General features: G+C 41.2%; 1 protein-coding gene across 3 annotated transcripts in view; it reads right to left on the minus strand.

Moving 5' to 3' along the window:
- The window catches only part of ADAMTS12 (ADAM metallopeptidase with thrombospondin type 1 motif 12), a 181215-nt gene that overhangs the window by 20948 nt on the left and 134778 nt on the right, over positions 1-25489 (minus strand). For all 3 annotated transcript variants that reach the window (XM_065047518.1, XM_065047519.1, XM_065047517.1), the window contains exons 15-18: positions 22614-22858; positions 21080-21221; positions 7810-7936; positions 413-623 (exon numbers count right to left, since the gene is read on the minus strand). In XM_065047518.1, the coding sequence (XP_064903590.1) occupies positions 413-623; positions 7810-7936; positions 21080-21221; positions 22614-22858 (725 nt within the window). The remainder of the gene's footprint in view (positions 1-412; positions 624-7809; positions 7937-21079; positions 21222-22613; positions 22859-25489) is intronic.

Here is a 25489-nt window from a genome sequence, read left to right on the forward strand (position 1 = left end):
AATAACTGTGCAATATTTAATGAACTCTTGAAGAATGCACAGACATTCCAGTGTTTGTCAAGGTTCCAGACTAATACTAGAAGTAGAAAGCTTGCATGCTGTGGCAAAAACATCTGGTCGCCAGTAGTGATGAGTGTTTCATAGGTGCTTGAGCATGCAAGCACTCTCTTCCACAGTTCCAAAAACTCTGCAAGCCAAACCCCCAGAAACAGCTAACATGCAACAGTTGCTGAGGGATTTAGGAAGCAGTGCAGCTGTTCTTACTCTGCACAAAGGATTTGTGAAGACACATTAACAAAAAAACTTTTCAAAAAGACAAAAAAGCAGGTTATTGTTTCTCCCTGGTGACTGTAACAAGTCTTTAGGGGAAAAAAAAAAAAAAAAGTTCAAAATTCAGTTGACATGAATGTACCTCAGTCCAGTTGCTCACTGTCCAGTCAGATGGGCACAAGACATCTCTGTTGCATGACAGATGCGTCTTTGGTTTGAGCAGGTGCTGGCAATCCGTGGCTGCCAGCGCCTGCTCATCAGATCCCACCGTCTGGATGCAAAGTACAGTTCGCTTCTTCTGGCCTGTCGGGCCACAGGTAGTTGAACATTTCTGCCATTCTCCTGCCCACCACCTGAAAACCAGGGGGTTAAGAAACATCATCATTACACAATCCATCACAAGCACATAAAGGAAAAAGTCAGAGACCAGAAGAAAAAGCACCAGTAATTTCAATCCTGGGTTCAGACACACACTTTTCATATTAAATCCAGGTCACTCAAACTTTCCTGTCTGCCTTGTGCTCTAGTACAAGCCAGTCACTGAGGGACACAGAGTTCTAGACAGCAGCAGGCGCTCTGATTATGTTTCTATAACACATTAAGAACCCACTGAGTAGACAGAGTTTCAAATCCAAATTGGAGGAACCGCTAGGAAGTTTAGTAATCTATTTAGTCTATCCTATTGTTTATATGTGTATTGTTGCCTCAGTACAAAAAGAGTTAACAAATGAAAATCACCAGAGGGCCTGTAACTACAGCAGGGAGGTGGAAATGGTCCCCTCACACATGTCTATAGAAGTGCTCAAACTGGCCCTGTGTCATTTCCAGAAGAGGAAGCAGCAAGGCACCCTTAATATCTGGTTTAACTTAGTCTTTCCCCAGCTTCATCTGCCTCTTTCTTCTCATGTTGATGCAGACTGGGTCAAATATCTGCATACCTGCTATCTATAATAAGAAAGGAGGGCAAATACTTCTGGTTTTCTATTTGAGAAGCATTGGCATCAACTGTGAATTCTGCAACTTGCCTACAGATTCCTCTTTATACTTAAAAAACCCAAGAAACCACATGTGTTTTTCTGTCCAGTTTGGAGTAACCTGGGCAAGAGTATAGCTCAAAACTGCTGTATAAGAAATCAGGCCCAGCTATGAACTCTGTGCCACAAAAGCTCCTCTACAATATTACTTGTTCCTGAGTTTTAAAGCAGGTCATGACAAAGCCTTACATTGGAAACAAAACAAGTATATATTTAGAAAACACCTTTCTATACAGAAAGGTGGAAAAATTTGGTTTAGGCTTACAACTACAATTCCATTGTATTTTTTTCCTTTTAAGACTAATGAATTTAGAGCAAAATAATCTCATTCTGTTAAATACACCAAAGATCGATGTCCTGATTTATTACGGTTTTTACTCCTCCTTTTGTCTACCATCTTACTGCATTTCTAGCTTCTTCAGTTTGCTTACAATCCTTTTCCTCTTTCCTCTGTAGTTTCCATGTTTCTCTTCTGTTTCTTGATTAATTTAATCTTCAACTGCAAATGAGCTGTCACTGATGTGGAAGGCACTGATATCTATTCCTAATAATTTGAAAAAAAAAGAGACTCAGAGCAATCAAGCTATGCACACAGCTCATTTGTGCAACCATCTGGTCTTCCCTGGAGTACCTACACCTGTATTCCTTTTTTTTAGTTACGTATACATACTTAATTTCCTTTCAAATTACTCTATAAGCCCTTTGGGGCACTGACTGTTTTGCTACATGCTCTTGAATGCAGCCCATTGCCACCACAACCCTGTGTGAGGCCTCTGGACATTGCTGTCATGAAAGAAAAAAACATTTTTCTCCTTCTCCTGCCTTTCTTTGTATTGTTTCTTGCTATTCCAGGCCTCTGTAAACAGCAATGGAAAACTAACAAGTGGTTAAAGACAAAAAAGCGCATGCACCTCAGCAGAAAACAGCAATAAAAAAGAGAAATATATATTATCACAACCTGAATCCAGCAATTTCAGGGTTGTTTTCATCCATCGCCTCTTCTTTCCAATTTTATCATCTCTAGTATTTTGTAAATTGCTGACACCTTGGCACAAATGCAACTCACAGTATGTGAATTGCCCTATTAACTTTAATGGGACCAGATCATGTATTTCAAGCTACAGGCATGCTAATCTGACACCACCTCCCTCACTGTTTTCAAATGGCTCTGAGTGAAGGTTCAGTAATTTGCAGGTTTAAATATGGAACTCCTAGCCATAAATTACCAGAGCCTGCTACACAACCTATCTTGATCAGCAGTAATGGTGCATGATTCATTACTGCACACAAAACATTTTTATAAAGTCATGGAAGAAAGCAAGGTGATCTAAAGTTCGGAAATCCCAGAATTAAGATTTTATCCTATTACAACTTTATGGTCAATCTTAAAACTACATTTAGCCACATAACTTTTTCTATAGAGTCCTTCCTCATTCAGTACAGGGACCAGATGGTACTGGTGAGTGAAGCAGTTAATTGCCCGGCATCTTGTTTACCACACACACGTCAAAAAACTTGCTTTGACCGAACGTTTATTCTTATCAGTAACTAGAGTTTATGAGGGTGCATTTTGCATGTTTGCATTCTAGGGTACATGCACGTGTCTTAAACACGCAAGCATGAGAAACGTAACGTGGAATCACACGCACTCTTGTCTCTCCATGGTCTCCACTGAGGACTTCTGAACTGCGGCAAGAACTGCGCGAAGAAAGGCAAAGCAAGGACAACAGGACATCTACTATTCATTTATCTTTTCTGGTACAGGATGCCCCAAAGCAGGTTGTGGACCACGCAGCAGGTAGCAGCGCCCACATGGCTGCTTTGCCAAACACTTTTTATCTTGAAGCTTCCGCTGTCTCCTCACACTGCAGAGACATAACCAAAACTGGGAGTGACTGCTGAGCACACATCCAAAATTGACACAGCAATTTGAGATCCAAACATGTGGCTTCTAAGTTGAAATGACCAAGCTGTTCGACCTCTCAGCTGTAAGCTGAAGAATGTAGAGCAGTTCCAGACAGACTTAGTTTTGGGCAAGTGATAAGCAAGGCTTTGTTCACATCACACATATAGAGAGATGCTTGGCAAAGAAAAGGACATAGGGAAGAAAAACAGTAGGTAGCTGCGCTGATTGTGATGAGAGACTGGGATGAGTTGTTGGAAACTGAAGCCTGATGGGAGTTGCCATCCAGTACTTGTTCCTGACGGCATCCATTTCTGGTTTCTGATGGCATTTACCACTACAGCAACTGAGTGGTTCTTACATATTCATGCATCACCTGGGCCCCGCGAAGTGACAGGATTGTCTTATCTCCAGGGGCAGGCATGGCATGGAAAGATTGTGCTGATGAACAAACAAACAAAATGCATGATTTGGGTAATTGATTTGTCTGAGTGCTAATTTTCCCAAGGTTGTCAAAGTAGGGAGCAGTCTGTGCAGTGAAAGCATAACCTCACTTGGTTATCAGCTGCTGCTGTGAGTGCTCAGCTCTTCTTCAGTCTGGCCTGGGAGAGATGTAGGGAGAAAATCTAATTCCCTCAGGTGGCATTCAGCTGCCTTAAATGAGACCTATCTCCTTTTCCTATCACACTGAGTTTCCAAGGTCTGTAACAGTAAAGGCAGGGCCCAACAGCCTTGTTCATTATACAATCCTCATCTATACTCAAACGATGTGTGTCGAATGAGGTACGGATCCTGTTGAAAAAGCAGTTGCATGGGATTCTGGAACCAAAATTTGCTATATTAATGCCTATAGGGCTGAATGTTCCCTCCTCCCACCATATGTGTCACACCTAAAGACAGACTTGTTTTCTTTCACTGCATATTTCTATGGCATCAGGCACAGCAGATACCAACAAGGTACTGATTTTCACTCTGTGTATTATAATAGAAACAAGATTTCCTGTTATTATGCTGTTGGAGTTTACTAAGCAGTTTGGAAGCAGGACAATAAAGTCAGAGCAGAGAAAAAGCAGGAGATCCCAAGTGCTTGTAAAATAATCTATGATTACTCTGTTTAAGCGGGTAGTCAGACTAAAAGGCTCTGGGAAATTTTCTTCAGAGGAGAGAGCAAAACTTTCATTTATAACACTATAACTAGCTAAAATCTCACTCTTTTTCTTCAAGTAGTATCTACTGACTTTTATCATTAACACTTAGGGACCTAAATACCTGCCTAACAAAGAAACATATAAATGGAAACCATAACACATAATATAATGTGGAATCGCTTAAGTTTTATATGAGTGTTTGTATGACATTTTAACTCTCAACTGTTCAGCTATCTTTATTTTGTTCTGAGTCAACATGTGGCATAGGTGTACTGTGACATTTTAAATATTTTATTTGTTTTGCTCCAGATTCTTTTAGTAGAAGGTGTGGGAAAAATAAAGGTAGACCAAATCAGCTAACAAACAAGAATGTTAAGACTTGGGCTTCTCAGAAGCTTGTCAATTTAACAGTTTATGATTAACTTCCTGAAACGGATTAATGAGATAAGATCGGGTTTGTTAGTAATGTTATTCTTTGCCTGTAGCTACTGTTAAATTATCTAATTCTGATTTAGCATCTAGTTGCTAGTTTCATGGTAGCATGTTTTCCATCAGCAGGACTTAGAAGATCACAGGAGGGAGGGTTATGCAAGATATTTTCCTTCTCAGTTTAGACAGGATATTCCTATAAAGAAACTGGTTCACTGTTAGGAAGCGCTAGATCATGTAACAGTTTCAGTCCCATGGCTACAGCACTAACCAGAGGTCCCCTGCATCAGTGCTATGTTTAATGTCACTGTCCTCAACTCCAGCATAGAATTTAGCCGTCACTCTACAGAACACTTGTTCTTCAATTACGCTGCATCATACCATACAGGACAGCCACACCTTTCTGCAGCATTCAGATTTTCTTTAGAACCAACAAAACTGTGCTATCCATGGGCTTTAAGTGCCCTCTTGCTTTTCAAATGGAGATGTGTATCTATCTGTCTGGACTAGAGGTGACACATATGCCATGGAAACTAAATACCAACTAAATTCCATGCTCGGACTACAGCCTGGAAGTGAGACCACATCTATAAAATGAAGGGCTTGCGAAGGGTGGATAGGAATCCTTTCTTCACTGCCATCTCTTTCAACAGAAGAACTTGGGACCATCGACAAAAGCTAGTGAGAGCCAGATAAAAATAATTAAAATGAGGTGGTGTTTCACACAGTAGACGTTTAAGCCATGGAACTTCTTGCAGAGGAAGTTGTATGCGGTAGAGGTTGTGGAGGTAGGCTGGACAAGTACTTGGAAAAGAGGTCTATTGGAGGTCACTGATTAGACAAGCCATAAATGCCTCTGGAAATGCCTCAAATTAAGAAAAATTACAAGCTGGAAGAGCATTAGGGATATAATTTATGACTGCCTTGTCTTTACTCTTCCTTAGGCATGTAGGCCCTTGTGGGAACAACAATTCCAGCTAAAGGGCCTTGGACAGATTACACAGAAGTATGTTTTTTATGAGTGTAAGAAGTGATAGCCCAGGCCAGTGAGAATGGTATCTTGGGTCGGAAAACCGCCCCCATATGTATGATGTGTGAATGTCCTTGGGCCTGTTTTGTGAATGAGTGGGAATGTAACTGAAACAAACATAACATGAGTGTAGTGTGTTTTTAATAACAATTATTGGAAAAACATCTTATGTAACATCTTAGTCCAGGCCCGTATCTGTAAATCCTATAAATCGTCAATGGCTAATAAAGAGGGCCTCAGTCTGGCTCAGCTCTCTGCTCTGCCCGGCTCTGTGCCCCTTCCTGAAGGAGCTCTCTGTCTGTGCGTGCATCTCTGTCTGCGTCCCAGTCTGCATCGTTTCTAATCGCTGCAGGCCCTGCTGGGAGCCAGAACAAGGACTTAGACAGACCCTTGGTCAAACTACTACAGTCACTCTTCTTTTATTGAGAGAAAAATAAATGTGCATCGTGACCCTAGAACTAAATACATATGGGTTTCCTGCACTGCATTTTGTCAGTATTTTGCTCTCCTCAGAAGGATAACTTGTCCATTCCTCTACAATGCAGAATGAGCCTGAGAAGCATCAGTCATGCTGGCAGCCTATTAGAATGTTTCTGCATGGCCTGCAGAAGAACTTGGTTCACATGTCACATAACTCTAAAATCTGCCCAACAAGGGACAAATTCCACTCCCTCATTTTCAAGAGCAGGTCTGAATAGTGCAGTCACTTCAAACAAATGGGATAAACTGAGTTCATTTGGAACTTTGTAATAAATCACATAGTTTATACATGCTATAAATAAAAAACACCACCACACACGTGGGTAGCCTCAGCTCTTAACTAGTCAAGTAATTAAAAAGTTTAATCCATCAATTGATTTCCTAGCAATCTACACAGAATTATAGAATGCTGGCAGCTTATGCTTTTAAGAGTCATTTATAGAGGCTGCAAGTGCAAAGATGTTGCTCCCAGAGGAGGCATCATATACTATTGTGAAGATACATGGAAACAACTAACAAAACCAACAGCCATGCAGAATTCTTTACATTAAAGCTTCATGAAATTCACTGCTGGCAAATATAACACAATACACTTCAAGGGAATTATTGTAAGGACTTCGATTTCATTCTAATTTAACTGGAATTATGAGGGAAAGACTGTTATACCATTGCAAACAGCATGATAAACAATTTTTGAAGACAATGAAAGAAAAAAGCAAGATGTTGCAGCACCTGAAGCATGAAACTAAACCAAATATTGATCCCTTCCAGCAAATCTATGCCTATTTTACAAGCCCACAGTTCTGCTATCACATGGAATGTTTGCTGTGCTTAGTCTTCCTTAAAATTGTACGACCCTGTAGTCCTCCCTAAAATTGTACAACAGAGAAAACAGAGATGAAGAGGAACTAAAATAACATTATGGGAAGGGAAAAAAATATTCCCATGCGATCACAGAATAAAGAGAGCTGCACTTCACTGAAAGGGAAAAATAAGAAGGGACATGGTAAATACATGCCAAACAAGTGTCATAAAGAAGGTATAATAATTAGAATTATAGAGGTGGGCATTTCCACTCACCCTCCCTCATGAAAAGGACAAAAGAGTATTAAAAAATACTGAAAAACAGTATCAAAAGGCTTAAAAAACCTCTCTGCAAGTTAGGTTTTGGAACACCCAGTAATACATTATCATTCAAGCTAAGACAGGAATAAGACTTTCAAAATAAATCAGAATTTTCAGTTTTCAGGCATATCTGCACCTAGTATCTATACAGATGAGAGAGCAATCTCTGCCATTCACAGCACAGACCGCTCAGTAATTTGCACTGGAAACCCCTCAGGGCAGCTCACTTCTAATTTGCCCACTACTGGGCTTCTGCCACCTTGCTCAGAAATGCTTGGGAGCTCTCACTGTGGCAGGCCACAGATGACACTAATCTGGTATTAGAAACAACATTCTCCTCTGAAAAAGGCTGCTGTTTAACATTACCAGAGCCCTACCAGTCCCCATTACCTAGGCGGACAGTCCTTTTCGTAGCATTTCTTTTGTCGCCCTTTTGGCTGCGTTGCTGGATCACAGAAGGAGTTTTTGATCATTCCACTCCCCTTCCGCATGCAGTGGGCAATCTGGCGCCGCACCCCTGAGAGAGAAAGACAAAGAAAAGGAAGAGTAATCCCTATTGTTTGGGGATGAGCTGCAGAAATCCTCTCACATGCAGAATTCAAACTGGTCATACTCCACATCCCAGAATACAGTAACAGCTGTGAAAGTCAGTTCTGCTGAACATCTGAATGAAATCATAGAATTCTTCTTGTTGGAAGAAACCCTCAAGGTCATAGAGTCCAAACATTAACCTAACACTGGTACTAAACCATGTCCCTAAGAACCATCCCTACACATCTTTTAAACACCTCCAGGGATGGTGACTGCACCACTTCCCTGGGCAGCCTGTTCCAACGCCTGACAACCCTTTCCATGAATAAATTTTTCCTAATATTCAATGTAAACCTTCCCTGGCACAACTCTTGAGGCTATTTCTTCTCATCCTATCACTTTTTACTTGGGAGAAGAGACCAACACCCTCCACGCTACAACCTCCTTTCAGGTAGTTGTAGACAGCGATAAGATCTCCCCTCAGTCTCCTTTTCTCCAGGCTGAACAGACGCAGTTCCCTCAGCTTCTTCTCATCAGACTTGTGCTCCAGGCCCTTCACCATCTTCAGTGCCCTTCTCTGAACTCTCTCCAACACCTCGATGTCTTTCCTGTAGTGAGGGGCACAAAACTGAACACAGGATTCAAGGTGGGGCCTCACCAGCGGGGGACAATTGTACAGGGGGACAATCACTGACCTGGTCCTGCTGGCCACACTATTCCTGATACAAGCCAGGATGCTGCTGACCTTATTGGCCACCTGGGCACACTGCTGGCTCAGCAACCCTTAATCAAGCTGCAAAGGTGTTATGCAGAGCTGTTTTGGATTAGACAGATCAAGCAACATATTAAAAAGCACTATCTTTAATCTCAGTTGTTTTCAGCCTCAGAAATGGCTCCTGCAGGCTCTGAAGCAGGTTAAAAGGGCTGTGAATGGTTCTTGGTTTACTCACAGATAAGAGGCAACACAGCAGCATAAAGCAATTCACAGCAAGGGTATTTTTGCTAATCTTTTCTTCGTACTTCTGGGAAGGCTGTGTAAGCACAATACAAACTGGAGTGTATCGAGCAGAACTATAACTTCGTGATTTCTAATGCTGAAATCCACTTTTAAGAAGTTTCGGTACAAATCTTGACCAAAAATGATGACACCATAATATGAGGAGAAAATCTTCTGTTTTCTAAATAATACACAGCACTTATCAAAAAAGGCAAAGCACAGTAAAGACAAGAGATAGAGACATCCCATGCATAAAACTGGGTTATTTCCTAACAGTTAAACCTACAGAAAATTTCACTCGTTTACAGAAAGGAACATGAACCAAAATACTTCATTACCTTAGCATTAATCTAAAGAAAGCCAGGCTTCATGGGCCTGCCTTCCACAGAGTTTTGCAATAGTTTGAGGTAGATCCTGTGCTGTACACCCAGTATACAAAAACTATCGCAATATCAAAATTTGTCTGTAGCCAGACTAATAAGAGGGATTAGAATAGTAGCATTAAACCCAAACAAATTCTGAGGACTAATAAATACTGAAGAAGCCTTATTTATTAACTCCATTAAATTAACTGTGCTATTAATTCACAGCAATCAATATGCACATGGCAGTTCACTGTATCTCTGACTTTTAGCCTCCTCCTGGGAAGCAAAGTGCCTAATAGCACAGTTACTATCACGTCAGGGCTAAGTGTTGGGCTATTTTGCCACATGTTTAGGAATCAAGCTTCTCCTTGACCTCAGACCTCATAATAACCAGTGTGGGAAACTATCTGGAAAATAAAACAGTAATCCATAGATAATACTTGCAAAATATGAAACTATCCCTCTATACAACATCTACTTATAAAAATACATTTTTTTAAAAAATGCCAACTCTAACAGTAGGAAATCCAAGGCTAGCAACAGAGGTAATTTCGGTGGGAGAACGGAGCATGGACTTGTGTGAAGGGGAAGCCTGAAAACAGATATTACTGAAAATGGCCTTCAAAACATAAGGAAATTAAAAACTTTCTATGCAACAATTTGCCTTGGTTGATGAGGACTGGGTTAAGGAACAGTTGGGCAATCTGAACATCCACAAATCCAGGGGCCCAGATGGGATGCACCCACGGGTGCTGAGGGAGCTGGCTGAAGCCATTGCTGGACCGCTCTCCATCATCTTTGACAAGTCTTGGGAGATGGGAGAGGTGCCCGAAGACTGGAAGAAAGCAAATGTCACTCCAGTCTTCAAAAAGGGCAAGAAGGAAGACCCAGGTAATTATAGACTGGTCAGCCTCATCTCTGTCCCTGGGAAAGTAATGGAATGACTTATCCTTGGTGCCATCTCAAGGCATATCAAGGATAAGAGGGTCATTAGCGGCAGTCAACGTGGCTTCACCAAGAGTAAGTCATGCTTGACCAACCTCATTGCCTTTTATGAAGATACAGCGAGGTGGATAGATGATGGCAGAGCGGTGGATGTGGTCTACCTTGACTTCAGTAAAGCATTTGACACAGTCTCCCACAGCATTCTCATAGCTAAACTGAGGAAGTGTGGTCTGGATGATCGGGTAGTGAGGTGGACTGCGAACTGGCTGAAGGAAAGAAGCCAGAGAGTCGTGGTCAATGGGGCAGAGTCCGTTTGGAGGCCTGTATCTAGTGGAGTGCCTCAAGGGTCGGTGCTGGGGCCAGTACTGTTCAATATATTAATCAATGACTTGGATGAGGGAATAGAGTGTACTATCAGCAAGTTTGCTGATGACACCAAGCTGGGAGGAGTAGCTGACACACCAGAAAGCTGTGCTGCCATTCAGCGGGACCTGGACAGGCTGGAGAGTTGGGCAGGGAAAAATTTAATTAAATATAACAAGGGCAAATGTAGAGTCTTGCATCTGGGCAGGAACAATCCCAGGTTCCAGTAAAAGTTGGGGAATGATCCATTAGAGACCAGTTTAGGGGAGAGGGACCTGGGGATCCTGGTGCACAGCAGGATGACCATGAGCCAGCACTGTGCCCTTGTGGCCAAGAGGGCCAATGGCATCCTGGGGTGTATTAGAAGGGGGGTGGTTAGTAGGTTGAGAGATGTTCTCCTTCCTCTCTACTCTGCCCTGGTGAGACCCCATCTAGAATATTGTGTCCAGTTCTGGGCTCCTCAGTTCAAGAAGGACAGGGAACTGCTGGAGAGAGTCCATCGTAGGGCAACCAAGATGATTAAGGGAGTGAAGCACCTCCCTTATGAGGAAAGGCTGAGGGAGCTGGGTCTCTTTAGTTTGGAGGAGTCTGAGGGGTGACCTTATTAATGCTTATAAATATTCAAAGGGTAGGTGTCATGAGGATGGAGCCAGGCTCTTCTCGGTGACAAACAATGGTAGGACAAGGGGTCATGGGTTTAAACCGGAACATTAACAGGTTCCACTTAAACTTGAGAAGAAACTTCTTCTCAGTGAGGGTAACAGTGCACTGGAACAGGCTGCCCAGGGAGATTGTGGAGTCTCCTACTCTGGAGACATTCAAAACCCGCCTGGACACGTTCCTGTGTAGCCTCATCTAGGTGTCCCTGCTCCGGCAGGGGGATTGGACTAGATGATCTTTTGAGGTCCCTTCCAATCCCTAGCATTCTATGATTCTATGATATTTTGGTAATTCCATAGAAGCAGATGCCAACCTCTGTCTCATTCTTACAGCACCTTAAGATACCGGGTCTGTGACACTATGAGGAAATGCTATAGCCTTCAGAGTACTTTTCAGACTTGTGACTGAGATAAATAAGACGATGACCAACAAGACCACAGGATTTGATAACTGAGTCCCCTCCAGTCATACATGAAGGCTGTTTTTCTAGAACAAGGATTAGTTTGTCTTAGAAGGGAGAATTACAGGACTGCAACCCTGTGCTCCCACTAATACTCTTTGCTGAGGCATTCAAGTTCCAGGGCACATGGTGTGGAAGGAGCTGCATGACTCTGTAGCATGGTGGACATGGCTTCCCTGCCCCCTGGGGACTTCAGGCAGCAGAATGGCTCCCAGGGAGCCATGCTCTGTTCTACGTTATTAAAGATGTAACTGTGCTAGTTAGCAACCTTCCTGCTAGTTGCCAACAGAGCAGATCACAGAAATACATTTCTGTCCCTTTCAAAATCATATGTTGCTGTTACAAATGAAAATAATAGAACATTTTTGCTTTGATAATTTTTAGTGCCATTTCAGCTGCTGTAATTCACTTTAAAACCACCATGAACCTTTGCAACAGTTTTGTTTTGCAGCTGTGTCTTCTCATAAAATATTTGCTGATTGCTGGCACCAATAAACTAACTTATTCACACAAACAATTTTTATTATGGAAATTATATGAACTTCTCCTGTAGTTACAAAATCTGGAAAGTTCTGTGATGGATGTATATATTTAAAGAAGCCATGAATGCACAGTTTTTTCATCATGACTACATACAGTTCAGTTCCAAATTTGGAAGGAATCCTACATGCATATATCTATTTGCATATCTATATGTAGCTATATATATGACATAATGAAATACAGGTTTTTTTTCAGCTTGAACAACTTGAACTGGAAAACACAGAAGGAGTAGAAAACTACACACTGACTGCACACTGACTGCACACTGACCCTGCCCTACCAAACATTTACAGTTACATAACTTATATGCATAATATTCTATTTAAGTCACAGATTAAAAATTCTAAATATACTTAAAAACTCAGCAAAATTGGAAAACTAAACACTGTTTCTATAAGGGTCTGCCAGGACTGCTGTTTTCCTCACTTCTTACTTATCTCTGACCTCAGTGGTAGCTGGTCCCCACTGACAACTGTTTTGCATGCACCAAGATGTTGGCTGTATTGATCAGGACATTGCCTCTGCGGCCATAACCCCACTGCAAAGATCTTGCTTTTTCCTCTGGAGGGGTAACATGCCCTTCCTTTCTGCTCACCTCAGCACTCATTGCACCTTAGGTATCGCTACCATCACTTCACTGTCTCCCTTGTGGTAAGACTCACTTGCAAGTAAAATATTAAGTTAGCTGAAGCAGCCGTTCCCACACCCATGTTTCTTTACACAGAAGTTAACCATCTCAGCTCTAAAAAAAAAAAAACCCTATGAATATTTCTGGAAAAACAAAACAAAACAAAATCCCACAAAAACATCAACAACAAAACATAACAAAAATCAAACCCAAACAAACAAAAAAAATCAAACAAGAATGACAACAACCAGATTAAAGAACAGTGTTCATTTCACAAAATCTATTCAGAGATCGCTTCTACCTCCCTCTGCCACTTCACCACCAACGCAGGACTTTCTAGATAGAAAGTTGACCCATTCAGCTTCTGATTTCTCACTTAGCTTGCAAAACAAGGTGCCAGTTTAAAAATCATTTGGCTGTGGAAGGTTTTTGAAACAGCAATTAGAATTCTGGTGACTGAATAGCCCTTAGTTTGGGCCAAATTAAGGCTGATAACAGAAATGAAGGACCAGAAGCAAACATACAAAATGCGTATGCAAAAGCGCATATTTGATTGCAAAACTAATTTGAATGTGTAATTGTCACAGTGACGCATCACATCAGGTATTCTGCAAGGAGTTCACTTTGGTATTTGAATGAATGGATTATATTCATTGCACGTACAAGCTATATGCAGAATACAAGTCTGAGCCTTTACACTCTTGGTGTTAAAAATCTTAGACTCACAATAGCAAAGGAAAATACAATGACCTCTGTTTTTTAAAATCCATGCCACAAGTTTAGTTCTACATCTCAGTTCAGGAACACCTGGAGGTAATTTTGCAAAGCAGCCCTGATAACAGTTGTGAAAGATTTAGAGGGCACATAACAATTAACCCCGAAAACAAATCTTACAGTTAAGTCCTTTTACAAAGCTTTGAAAATTTGCCAATTACTGATGTTATCTATGGGGAAGTAAATTGTTGAAGTTGCCTAATATTCTCCCTTAGTTGCTGCTGTGTTGCGCTTCACTTCTTGTTGTGTTCAATGCCACTCAAAGGTAGTTTTAAGAAACACAACTGAAGCCTTTAAACAAAGATGAAGGATTTACACTTGTAATTTCAAATTGACCATTATTTAAAGAAAGAATGGGTAGCTGGTCTAGAAGAAAAACCTCAATGTGGCATTTAAATTAATCCTCCTACAGAGAAGCTTAAGCGCTTTACATGTTGTCTTTACCTTAGGCTCTTGGCCAGAAAGCGCGGAAGTTTGTAAGACACTATCTGGTGTGCACACATCGTGACTGCAAAGCAATTCCTTTCTGCATGAAGCAAATGGCAGCCAGAGATTCAAACTGCACTGCACTGAGGACAGGGCAAAGCTTATGATTCTTACCATATATTATTTCTTTCAGAATTCTTTTGTCAGGAAATGGATTGCAAAATAATACCTGCATTGTTTTCTACACTGCAAATAGATATCAGGTATTGCAATGTGTTCTCCTCTTTCCTGCATTCAGTGTTACATATGTTTTCTACAGAAAACACTGATGTTTAAAGACAGTATTTTTAGCCTGTCCCTCAGGGAGACAGAGGGCCCAACATACAGAACTGACCCTCATTGTGGGGAAGTTTGTAGTCTACCTAGAGCCCGGATCAGGGACATCACCAGGATGCTCCCCAGCCTGGTGCACCCAGCAGACTACTACCCACTGCTGATCTTCCAGACAGATGGGGAGGAAGCTGTATCTCAGTCTGAGGGGAATGAAGAAAGATTTCAAGGCCTTGGGATGGATGGTAAACGAGTCTGGGCGACAAGTGATTTTCTTTTCCCTCCTTCCAGTTTTGAGTGATGACATGGGATGGAATAGAAAAATTCAGTCCATAAACAATTGGCTACAAGACTGGTGTTACAGGCAGGGCTTTGGATTCTTTGATAAGGGTTGGTTTTACAAAACACTGGTGTAAACAGTGATACGCAGGAAAGGTTTATCTCACAGGGGCAAAGGGAGGCTGGGACAGGAATTAGCAGGGTTCATTTGGAGAGCTTTAAACTAGACTCGAAGGGGGATGGGGTTGTAGCTGGGCTTGCATCAGTGGGGCAGCACTCTAGAGTTGATGAAGCCTGGGAGGCCTCCCATCCCCCTAGGGTGAAATCAGTGTGCTCAGCTCACTCCCTGAAGTGCCTGTACACCAATGCACGCAGCATGGGGAATAAGCAGGAGTTCGAAAGCGGTGTTCAGGCAGGAGATTATGACCTGGTGGAAATTACAGAGACATGGTGGGACAGCTCACATGACTGGAATGTGGTCATGGATGGCTATGTGCTTCTCAGGAAAGACAGGCTGGCCAGGCATGGTGGTGGAGTTGCTCTTTACCTGAGAGAGCAACTACAATGTAGCGAATACTGTCCAGGGGCAGATGAGGAGCGAGTTGAGAGCCTGTGGGTGAGAATCAAGGGGCAGGCTGGCAGGGGTGATGGTGTTGTAGGTGTCTATTACAGGCAACCAGATCAGGCTGAGGAAGTTGATGAGGCCTTCTATGGGCAGTTGAGAGTGGCCTCACAGTCTCAGGCCCTGGTTGTTGTGGGGGACTTTAACTTCCCTGATGTTTGCTGGAAGGACCATTCAGCCAGCCAGCCACAGTCTAGGAGGCTCCACTAGTGCCTCGATAATAACTTTCTGATGCAAATGGTGGAGGAGCTGACTGGGAGAAGTGCACTGCTGGATCTCATCCTCACTAACAAGGAAGGTCTAGTTGAAGCAGTAAAGGTTGAGGGCTGCCTGGGCTGCAGTGACCACGAGATGGTGGAGTTCAGGATTTTGTGTGGCAGGAACAGAATAGCAAGCAGAATCGCAATCCTGGACTTCAGCACGGCAAACTTTGGCCTTTTCGAGCAATTGCTAGGGGAAATCCCATGGGCAAGGCTGCTTGAAGGTAAAGGGGCCCAAGATAGTTGGTTAGTGTTCAGGAACTGCTTCTACCAAGCTCAAGATCAGAGCATCTCGGCACGTAGGAAGTCAAGGAAGGGAGCCAGGAGACCTGTGCGGTTAAACAGGAAATTGCTGGTTAAGCTCAAGTGGAAGAGGAGAGTTTATAGATCACAGAAGGAGGGGCTGGCCACTTGGGAAGAATATAAGGCTGTTGTCAAAGGATGTAGGGAGGCAACTAGGAAAGCTAAAGCCTCCTTAGAATTAAACCTGGCAAGAAGGGTCAGGGACAACAGAAAGAGCTTTTTCAAATACGCGGCAGATAAAACTAACACCAGAGGCAATGTAGGCCCACTGATGAATGAGGTGGGTGCTCTGGTGACAAAAGATACAGAGAAGGCAGAGTTACTGAATGCCTTCTTTGTCTACTCTGCCAGAGGCTGTCCTGAGGAGCCCCATACCCCTGGGGCCCCAGGGGAAGTCAGGATAATGGAAGAGTTTGCCTTAGTTGATGAGGACTGCGTTAGGGAACAACTAGGCAATTTGGACATCCATGAATCCATGGGTCCAGATGGGATGCACCCACAGGTGCTGAGGGAGCTGGCTGAAGTCATTGATGGACCGCTCTCCATCATCTTTGACAAGTCTTGGGAAACGGGAGAGGTGCCTGAGGACTGGAGGAAAGCAAGTGTCACTCCAGTCCTCAAAAAGGGCAAGAAGGAGGACCCTGGTAACTATAGGCTGGTCAGCCTCACCTCCATCCCTAGGAAAGGGATGGAACAACTTATCCTTGGTGCCATCTCAAGGCATATCAAGGATAAGAGGGTCATTAGTGGCAGTCAACATGGCTTCACCAAGGGTAAGTCATGCTTGACCAACCTCATAGCCTTTTATAAAGACATAACGACAGGGATAGATGATGGCAGAATGGTGGATGTGGTCTACCTTGACTTCAGTAAAGCCTTTGACACAGTCTCCCACAGCACCCTTCCCCTCTATTCTTTCCTGGTGAGACCGCATCTGGAATATTGTGTCCAGTTCTGGGCCCCTCAGTTCCAGAAGGACAGGGAACTGCTGGAGAGAGTCCAGCGTAGGGCAACCAAGATGATTAAGGGAGTGGAGCATCTCCCTTATGAGGAAAGGCTGAGGAAGCTGGGTCTCTTTAGCTTGGAGGAGACTGAGGGGTGACGTTATTAATGTTTACAAATATATAAAGGGTGAGTGCCACGAGGATGGAGCCAGGCTCTTCTTGGTGACAGCCAATGGTAGGACAAGGGGTAATGGGTTTAAACTGGAACACAGGAGGTTCCACTTAAATTTGAGAAGAAACTTCTCAGTGAGGGTGACAGAGCACTGGAACAGGCTGCCCAGGGAGGTTGTGGAGTCTCCTGCTCTGGACACATTCAAAACCCACCTGGACACATTGCTGTGTAGCCTCGTCTAAGTTCCTGCTCTGGCAGAGGGGTTGGACTAGATGATCTTTTGAGGTCCCTTCCAATCCCTAACATTCTGTGATTCTGTGATTCTGTGAAATGGTGTTATTGTAGGCTGACCAGACCCACTTTTTCAAACTACAAAAGACAGAGGAACATAAAAGAAATAAAGGAAAACACGAGCACATTTGCATCTTCTCTTTCTCAGTTGCAGTGAAGTCAGGGAAGCACACAGCGTGATGCTACCTTGAGGCCAAGAATCTTTTGGGTTGATTCTGAGAATGGACAGCGTCAGTCTACAAAGACACTATATTATTCATCATTGGGAATTTTTCCAGCTACATTTCCCTTGGATGAGGAGATCTATCATGGGGCTAAACCCATATTTTTTCTCTTAAGACAGATGAGGCTTTCCTGCACCAGCCCATTCCCGTGCCTGTAGCTCCATTTCTCACTCCTAACTCAGCTTCGATCTCTTGACTCCAGAAAGCATTTATTTGCATTGCTCTGCTCTCAGTGGTTACAAAAAGCCAAAGTGCCCTTGGATTTACTGCTGTCACATTGAGCAGTCAAGATGAGAGACCCTGGGCTGAATCTTTAGATGGGTCTAGGTTTGCCAAGAGAACAAAACTCTAATTAAGGATCAATTTATCCCAGTGACTATGGCTGTCAAAGTGAGTTCAAATGCCTGCCTTTCTTGGCCCTCCCTTTTACGCTGAAAAACTAATCGGTTATTATTATAAAGTGATGACCTCAGAAGTCCTTAAAGGTTATTTTACTCTCACACTTAGCCTAAATAATTGCAATTTTTCTTATCTCCTTGACTCCCATTGTAGGCTTTCCTTCAGTAAGACTTATCGCGCAGCATACTGGTAGCAGAAGATTATCTTCTTGCCTACTTCAATGCATTTTATCTTAGAAACCTTTCAAAACTCTTCATATACCTGGGATTTGGCACAACAGGTCTGTTACTGCCAAGGGCAATATATTGTGAATCTAAACATAAGGTACGTTAAGATAAAATCAATCTCATCATTTAAAGCCAGAAGGAAGTCGCGTGGAAGTCAGAGAAGGGTGTTGCTTAATCCAGCAACACTGGGAACATTCAGTTCTGCCTTAATTCTGTTTCCTGATCCTGAACTGAATTCAAGGTGCTCAAACCACAACAATGCGCAACCATGTAAGACTTTCTGGTTCTAGGTCAACAACTACTACTATGCCCACTCCCTGCTAAATGTAGCAAGACTCAAGAGTTTCCAAATTTCCATAATCACGGAGAGTTAACATTTACCAAATAAACCTTCTTTACTACTACACTCTTTTTTTTATGCAGCTGAACTCCAGGTTTCAGTGTGGGGTTTGTTGTTGTTGTTGTTGTTTTTGGTTTTTGTTTGTTGGTTTGTTTGTTTTTCTGATGTGATTGTGCTCTGCTCATCTGGGCATAAACCTGCTCTATTACAGCACCAGCGTGGTGCTTAGGAGGGCTTTGACTCGGTGCAGAGCTAACATGACAACAGCTTGTCTGGTCCACGTTCAGACAGCCCAGAGCACAGCCAGATTAAGCACGGAGTATCTGGAGAAAACTGCAGATAAGCAGAGCTCCACTGGTCCAGGTGATGCACTGAAGCTCTGTGCCCAGGTCTTCCCTTTTCTTCTGCACAGGGAGTAAGAAGCAGAACCCTGACTGTATCAGATATTAGCAGGTAACATCCTCTTTTAGACATGTTCAGTTACTTTAAAAAATGCATTTATCTAAAACAAAAAGGAGAAAAGGGTCTGTTCATTCCTTTTCTCCTGTCCATGAAGGAATGCAGAGAACTGGGAAGATTTCTGTGCTTTTTTGAATTGTGTTGCACCTTTTGGTTCCCCTGCAAACTCACGTCAACAAGTCCACAATCTTGCCTGAAACATATAATTTTTACTTATCCAAAGAAAAAGCCAATGACTGCATGAAATATTTACTAAACGCCCTACAGCAGTAAGCAGGGGAAGCCACTTATTAAATAAAAACTGAAAAATACCCCACATATCCTGCATTACTCTATTTAAATAAGCTATGTAGCAGTTAGAAATCAAAGCCAAGTCACACAGTTCTTCAGCCAGAAGGTAGTACACAGGGTTATAATTTACTTAGTAAGAAACAGTTCTGGGAAATCTGTGGCTGATGTCAAAAAAAAAACCAAAACAAAGCAAAGCAAAACATCATAATAAACAGTCTAATAATGCTTTTTTCTCTCTCCTTGTTATCATCCCAATTGTTACACTGAACACTAATCACAACTAGGTAACAGAGCTAGAACATACAGAACGCAATTAAGCAAAACACTTGTTTTAGGTATCTTTTTTTTTTTCTGTTAACCAAAATGTACATGGTGTTTTGTGCTGAGAGACTGAGAAGTCAAAAAAAAAGAAAAAGCCAGAGAGATATTTACACAAACATATATATATATATGGATGGATGGGCACACATCTCTAAATTGGCCTTTATATATATCCAAATATTTTTTTTATAATATATGAATGTTTTTGGAGTGGGGTAATTTACACTATTCTTCTAAATTTCTTTTAATTTTCTAAAGTTAATGCCAATGCCCTTTGTCCAAATCACTGAAAACGCACTATTTTAGTTTTATTTCCTGACAGGAAAGATTTAAAAATCATTACTCCTGTAATCATTGCTGCTTCTAGACTCCCAACTGAAGTTTTTACAGCATTGGTTTGTCTTTTACTTTCTGAAAAGTAGTTTAAAAAAGCAATAATTATTAAAAACAAACCAAACCAAACCGAAACAAAACAGAAAACAAAGAAAACCAAACAAAACAAACAAAACCCAAATGCAAACCCTAGTATTAGAAAGAAAAAAGGCTTATTTCATGTTTTGTCCAGTGTCTGTAACAGTGATCTTTACTGTTCTGTAGAGTTTTCATACAGACGGTCAACGAACAAGGTTCCCATCAGATTTCCAGGACTCTTCTGCACAGTCAAACCAGGACTAATTCAGACAGAAGGCCGCAATCTCTTCCCCAAGTGCAGACGATCTTTCACACATAATATTTTTCTCGTATTTTAAAAATTATTCTCACAAAGAATGGCTTTAAAAGCTTTACTTTTGTAAAGAAACCTTCAGTCTTTTTATCATTATCAGTTTACAGCTAGCATTATCTTCATCTCATTGATGTGTTAAGTACTTTAAAGAAAGTTTTCCCGCCAGCATTTTCTGTGCATTACCAAAGGCAAACTTCCAGACCTGTTGTTAGATCCTCCTTCACGGTTGTCATTCTGCTTGTCTGGTCTGATATAACGTGCAGAACTACAACATAACTGCAGCTACTCCCAAGCCACTGTACTGAGAGTGACAAAGATACATAAATTCTAAAGACTGATTTAAATACAGCAATTATTGAGCAATGCACAGAAAGCATTGTTGCTTATCAGGGCAGAACAGAAATGAAGAATATTTTTTGTAGTTATTATATTGAAAAGACTCAATAGGGAAACAGGAGCAGGTCGCAAATTAGTTTGCTGGGAAGCAGGGTTACTGTGAAAAATATTGACAAGAAATTATGAGGAAAATATAACTATAGTTCTTCAGTTCACAGAGGTTGAGAATTTCAGGGCAGGTGTTATGGAAATCTATTTGCTTGAAATTATTTAATAATATTTTATTTTAATGCCAAAATACTTCATAATAACCATGTGATCTGCTTTCCTATGAAATGTAGATTAAAGGACATTACCTCTTTGAGAGTGCTGTCTGGATAACTTAAAAGATGAGATTTGCCAGTAATGAAGAGAAACAGTAATAGAAAAAGGACATGAGTAATTACCTCTTCCACAGGTAACACTGCAGACTGTCCAGTCTCCATACTGCCAAAAATATTCTGGCTCTCCAATCTCATTCTCATGACTTTCTTCTTTACGTACAGTATATTCATACTTGATTCCAGGGTTAGTTTCTTGAAAAAGTAGCTGGAAAAATAGTGGAGTTTATTTAAGTTCTTACAATTTTAATAGTCTGCTGGCCCAAAGCTTTCAAAGTGTGAAAACAGAAAAACCAGCAAGGTTTAAAGCAGCCCATTTTGGAGCCCACTATCAGTTCAGAGAAGCAGACCAACAAAACTTCCATTTGTGCTCTGACAGGAATGCATGTCTGTCTTTTTAAGACACAGTTGCTTGCCATGCACTTTTGTGAGCACAGGTGGGAGTAAGTGGGTCAGCACAATTGGTATCCTATTGACTGTAAGAAAAGATAATGGAAAGTCCATCCAAGGCACTGTCAAATGTGCTGCTGATTACGAGCTATTACCTATCACCATTATAAATTCTAATTTCCCTATCCATATGAAATAGCTGTTAGAAAACAACCAGTAGGTCAGAAAATGACAGACTTTATTCAGATACTATTTCAATATTATTTTTCAGTGTTTCTGGATTAAGAAGGAAAATTCCAATTGAGAAGAGCCACTCAAAAAATTTACTGTTTGGCTGATGAGAGGCAGAAAAGAAAAATATCATCAAGGGATAAAAGACTTCAGCATGAACTACTCTTCTTCCTAATTGCTGCCTTGACCTTGTTTCTGACAGTAAACAATGAGCACCCATTGGATGTGCCTTCTCACCATACACTCAAAGTATGGAAGTGGCTCCTGTAACATCCCTAATACTTCTTTTAACTGCATGGTGGATACAGAGGCAAACAAGCCAGAAAAGATACATTCAGAGAACAAAGGGATAATTTAAAAGTAATTTTGCAGAACTAACAGAAGTAGATTACATTTAAGTTAGAATATATAAAGCAACATAAAAAAAACAAAAGGGAGCGACCTCAGTGGACGCTAATTGGATCCATTTCACTTACCATAAGCTATTAATCCATCTATCTAATGCTGTATTTTCTTGCGCAGTGTAAGCTGTCCCTGCTGTCAGCCATCCCTAGCTCTCACTGTTCACAGTCCGACATCAGCTCCTTTTTTGTGATAAATAGTTGCTTTTGAACTGGGTCTAGTTCAAATCACAGCCACATGTTGGTTTAAGCTGGCACAAGACCCAAGGAAGTTTTGGCAAAGGACTGACCAACTGCAGGTGGAAGGATCTCCATCCTAGAGGCAGCACGGGATCAGACCCACCTTTAATAATCATCTGAGTATAACACTAGACATCTGTTTTCAGGCAGGATGAACAAATCTTTCAAGAAAGGAGTTTATTTCTCCCCAAAATAGCTCAATTGATTTTCACAAGACAACATGCTAATACAATATTTTATATATAAATATATGTATTTTTTCAGCCTCTGTTTCAGAGCCAGAGCACATTCTGCTGCTAACCAAACCCAGTAAGTTCTGTTAGTGATCTCCTGTTTACCTGAATCCATATTGATTCATTGGTGGGTCCTGGAGCAGTCAGATTTTCTAGATCCCCTGTTCTGTCATACTGAAATATCGTTCCTGCCACTTTGTATTCTCCGTTCCACTGGATGATAAAGCCTCCATTCAGGTAATATTTTTCTGGGTCTTTACTTCGCACAGCAAGGAAATTTCCTGCTTCTGCAACTTCCATGACTTTGATTCCCCTCGCACCTTTTGGAATTAGCCCAATATCAACGTATCCTAAGAGACAAGAAAGGTTCACAGAGGTGAACAATAAAAATGCTATTGCATTTTACTTATGTATCACATAAATTAAATATCAGCTTTTCTTGAAAAATTATACAAAGGTGCTATCACAGAGCTTGTATTTCAGTTAGTTAATAGTGTGTCTTTCCAAACTAGGTTTTGCAGCATCAGCTGGGGAATACAAATATGTATTGTGGCATTTATAAGTGATATGGAGCTGAATGCTTTTCTGATCTACTCCACAGATGAGCATCACTATCTCCATAACCATATCCAAGGTTTTTGGCATACTGCAATGGGAAATGACAGGGATTCTTAGTCAGTTAACAGCCTTTTGTGGGAAAGGTCTTTTTAGTTTTCATCAGTCACCAGTGTACAGGTATGTACAAAATTCCATCTACCTTCTGTTAAGTAATTCAGTTTCTCCCCAGCTGTTTCCCACAGATAGCCTCGCTACAAAAAAAAACGTATTTCATTCAAATGCCTCAAATTACAATGATCAGCTAAACAGATATTTATGAACTACTGACTTTCACAAGGAAGTTCAACAGCTCTTCATGTATAAAGTTATCTGTAAAAAGAGATTTTTGGTATGTGTGTTAAGAATGAACCCAGACCACCTATTACAGAATTTTGTTTGCATCACAGGCAATATATGACATCAAGATCTGTGCTTCACACCTCAAAGGGACCTGCTCTTGCTATTGAAAAAAAACTGTAAAAGGAAGTCCACATGGAAATTTGAACAGAAACTAGACATCTTTCTTGCTATTGCTCCTGGCTGGGCTTTAGAAATCAGAAGGATGACACCTCTGCAAGTAAGTGCCCTGGGAGCCTGAGCTGCAGTTTCTGCTGGTTTACCTTAAGACTGGAACATACGTGGTTTTCCAGTTCTCATCGCACACTCCTAAGGTCATGAATTAAATTCTGAGATTCACATCCCACTCACCTTTCTTGTGAAATAAGCTTATCACCTTTGATCACTCACTCACACGAGTGAGGTAACCTACACTGGGCAAACTACATAATCTTCAATATCAACGCTCTCCACCTACCAGATGTATTTACATGCTGTACAACAACGTACTCTTGTAAGTAAATGCCCCAAAGTCGTCAACATTTGAATTTTCTTCACAGCTCTCTTGTGGAGTGGTAAGTATTGGTTCTAATGTCTTATCTTACTTATAGTACAAGAAAAAAAAAGGATCTGTCTATTTTAGGCCGTTCCAAATTAAACGACAAATATTTTTCCTGTGAGTAACATTCAGCAGGGAGTGTTTTCTAGTTGTCACCTCTTGCAAGGTTCCCAGACTGACTGCAGAAATTCAAATTTTTCAGTTTTTCGTAAGTGAAGGAAATTACAAAATCTGGAAGATTACTGAATAATTTATATTTTAGGAAACCAGTGGTCTAGGTCTATTATAAGTAACCAAGGTCTAATGATTCTCCCAAATGTTCTTTCTATTCATTCAGTGTAGAGGAAACGTGTTACAAACACAGTGTGTGATCGTGTAACTAAAGACTTGATTAGAAAGCATACTAACAAGTGGGCCAAATTAACACAGCATGGAAAATCTTAATTATGTCACGTCCTAAGAGCTTGGCTTTGTAACCTCGGTGTCTTTTTTGTGTTCTTTTTTACTTCCAGGTGTAATTAGGATAACATTTGTTCAAAATACAAAGTAAAAAAACAATAAATGAAACATAATTTGCTTTCTGTTGTAACATAAAAATCTGCATCCTCTCAAGGTTTTCCATAATTATTTGTCTGTATCACCTGCTGTTGCTCATGAACTTGATTTTAAATGCATCTCAACTGTCTGATGATAGATGTTACTATTTGGTCAATGTATCACGTTCCTTTTCCCCTAGCCCTCCCTTTTTGGAATAGCTAAATTATCTCCTGATTTCCCAGAACCTCATATTAATTCACAATCAATGTTATCTGCTTTTGAAAGCAAAGCTAATCAGCAGCAAGCTTTCCAGTTTGTCACTCAACATAATAATTTTTTGTTTAAAAATGATGTGGATGGTGTTTATATAATTGTTGCTGGTTTTATGGTTTCATCTGATAAGGATATTGAGAGATCTGAGATTCAATAACAGTCAAAATGTCAGCTAACCTATATGCTGTGTTCATTAAATCCTGTAGCACACATACTGTGGGTGCTCCCACACACACCTGTGAAATTGTAGCTCTCAGATTGATGCTATTAATGTTTTCTTTTTTAACTAAAATTAAATCTATATTCTCTTAAACATGGATGAGAATACAATGTGAATAAATTGGACTGAAGAGCTTGTTTCTATTTTCCAATTGCTGTGAAAGAGGAGTAAATTCACCGAGGTGGTTAACACAGTCTTGCAGATAAGATGATAATCAGATATCACTATTTCTCCTTATTGCAACAGCTCGAATCCCACTCTCCAGTTTGTCACATCTGTGAGCTTCTCTGTCTTAAAAATGAATGGGTCTGAGACACGACTTTCCTCTAAGCCAGGCTCTAGGCGCTACCAATAGATTATTATGTGGAAAACAGCACAGGCCCCCAGTGGCATATCAGGTTTGCAAGTCAAGGTATGGCTGCATATGGCCTTCCCGTGGAATAGGTGGATGGTAATGGT

The sequence above is a fragment of the Columba livia genome, chromosome Z (assembly GCF_036013475.1).
Source record: "Columba livia isolate bColLiv1 breed racing homer chromosome Z, bColLiv1.pat.W.v2, whole genome shotgun sequence".
Taxonomy (NCBI): domain Eukaryota; kingdom Metazoa; phylum Chordata; class Aves; order Columbiformes; family Columbidae; genus Columba; species Columba livia.